Source organism: Drosophila montana, unplaced genomic scaffold (assembly GCF_035044405.1).
Source record: "Drosophila montana isolate Dmon_TW-CO22-7 unplaced genomic scaffold, ASM3504440v1 contig_1687_1, whole genome shotgun sequence".
Classification (NCBI taxonomy): Eukaryota; Metazoa; Arthropoda; class Insecta; order Diptera; family Drosophilidae; genus Drosophila; species Drosophila montana.
In genome coordinates, this window is record NW_026996616.1 from 665,365 (window position 1) to 667,160 (window position 1,796).

General features: G+C 37.9%; 1 protein-coding gene across 1 annotated transcript; it reads left to right on the top strand.

The window, feature by feature from the left end:
* The first annotated feature begins 711 nt into the window (after positions 1-711).
* Positions 712-1,298, top strand: LOC135440849 (uncharacterized). Its single transcript, XM_064700225.1, has 2 exons — positions 712-1,186; positions 1,278-1,298. Exon 1 carries the CDS (start codon positions 797-799, stop codon positions 1,184-1,186), a length of 390 nt encoding a protein of 129 aa, XP_064556295.1. The 5' UTR covers positions 712-796; the 3' UTR covers positions 1,278-1,298.
* The last annotated feature ends 498 nt before the right edge of the window (positions 1,299-1,796 follow it).

The following is a 1,796-nucleotide window of genomic DNA, read 5'->3' on the forward strand; positions in this document are numbered from 1 at the left end:
GGGAGAGCGCGCCAAAATGAATGAAAAGGAAGAACAACAAATGAGCGCGCGCAGCAGAGAGCGCTGCCGGCGCAGCAGATTGAAATTGAAATCAATTCAATTCGATTGAAATGGCAGCAAAGACTAATTGATTTGGCTTGCGATTAAAATTGAAATAAGCCCAGCATAAATACTATAAATAAGAAATCTAAGAAAGTTCCATTAAAAATTAAAAGTAAAATTAATTAAATACAATTAACATGTTTATATGTCAAATTTCGGTTCAGTTCCAGTTCCGTTTTCAAACCAGATAAGATCGCTCGATAAATTAGTTTTATGTGAATAACTTTTTTGTTTTCTCAGATATCTTTACCAAATTTAACAATTGCGAGCATAACTATTCTCGCAACATGTCTGCGAAATCTTTTGAGCATCCGAGTGCTAGATCATATAGCTGCCTATGTGAACTCGGCTCCCAGTGAAGGTATCTTGCTGAAACTTGGTACAGATATTACTCAAAGCTCGAAGCAGTATATATATGGAGTTCGAGCAGATCGAGCCACTGAATGCCCAGAAATCCTAGCCAAACTTGCCCGCACTTTGCGCCTAACATAAGAGAAGGATATCAAGAGCTTTGGACAACTATTTCAAAATTGTTTGTACATTCGATACATAGAGAAACTAACTAATAGCAATCCATGGCAATGCTGTCAAAGTAGGGAGTAGGCACATATGGATTTTAAGCTCAGTCGCCCGTACACGTTCTATTTATCTAGTCTCGTGTAGCAGTAAATTTTTGATAAATATATAATAAGAAATGATCGATTTTCGAAAAAATCTTCTTGCCACGACAAATCTGTTCGTAATTGCGTTAACCTTTGTCATGTTCAACGTGATGGAGGATAAGATAAGTTACCTGATCCTGGACGCAGCGTATCAGCTACAAAAGAATCCGGCCAGCCAGGTGCTCAGCGATGGCGAGAAGCTGTTGAACTTGTGGCTAATCATGTGCACCGTATGCGTGGGCACCTTCTGGCTGATGCGGGAGCAGCTGACCATCGACTTCAATGGCTTGATACTGCAGCAGCGCGAGGCCGAGGATATGCTCAGCATGCAGATACACGTCCTGGCGAACATGGGCTCCCGGCTCGTCAATTTGGAGCAACGATTGCAGCAGGCTGTCGACCGATGCGCCATTGAAAACTGAGTGAGTCCATCGCATTGAACAACGCACACAATTTCGCATTCAATTTCGCATTCAATTTCGCATTCAATTTCAATTGCAATCATCGTTGCAGGAATCAATTAAATCATCAAGTGTTTTTCATGTGCTTTCAACTGAATTTCGTATTTGGAGTGATTGAAGCAAACAAATTTGAGTTTCGTTCGCATTTCAAGAAGTTTATTTACATTGTGACTATGCCTCATCCACACGACATTCAATTGAAACATTACAGAATTGCAGAGCCAACATTTCAAATAAATGCATATACATATATATATTTTAATAAAATTTATAATTTACATTCGATAAGATTTCCTTTTTCAAATTGCCTTCAATGGTTCCTATAGATCGATTTTTTTATATCGATAAATATCGATTTTGAGATATCCTTTTTTTGGGCTTAACTCGAAAATTATTTGCTAATTTTGGGTGTTCTTGTATATACGAAATGGTTCACTTTTTGGATAAGCCCATAAAACTTTATAAAATTTGAGAAGAAAAAAAACAACTCCTTTCTTAGGCCTGAGCCTTGCACCTTGTGGATACATACACCTTTATATGTCATCTTTGTCAATTGACAATTTTTTAAAAA

Excerpts from the sequence above, each read along its gene's own strand:
- LOC135440849 (XM_064700225.1), top strand. The coding sequence starts at position 797 with ATGATCGATTTTCGAAAAAATCTTCTTGCCACGACAAATCTGTTCGTA.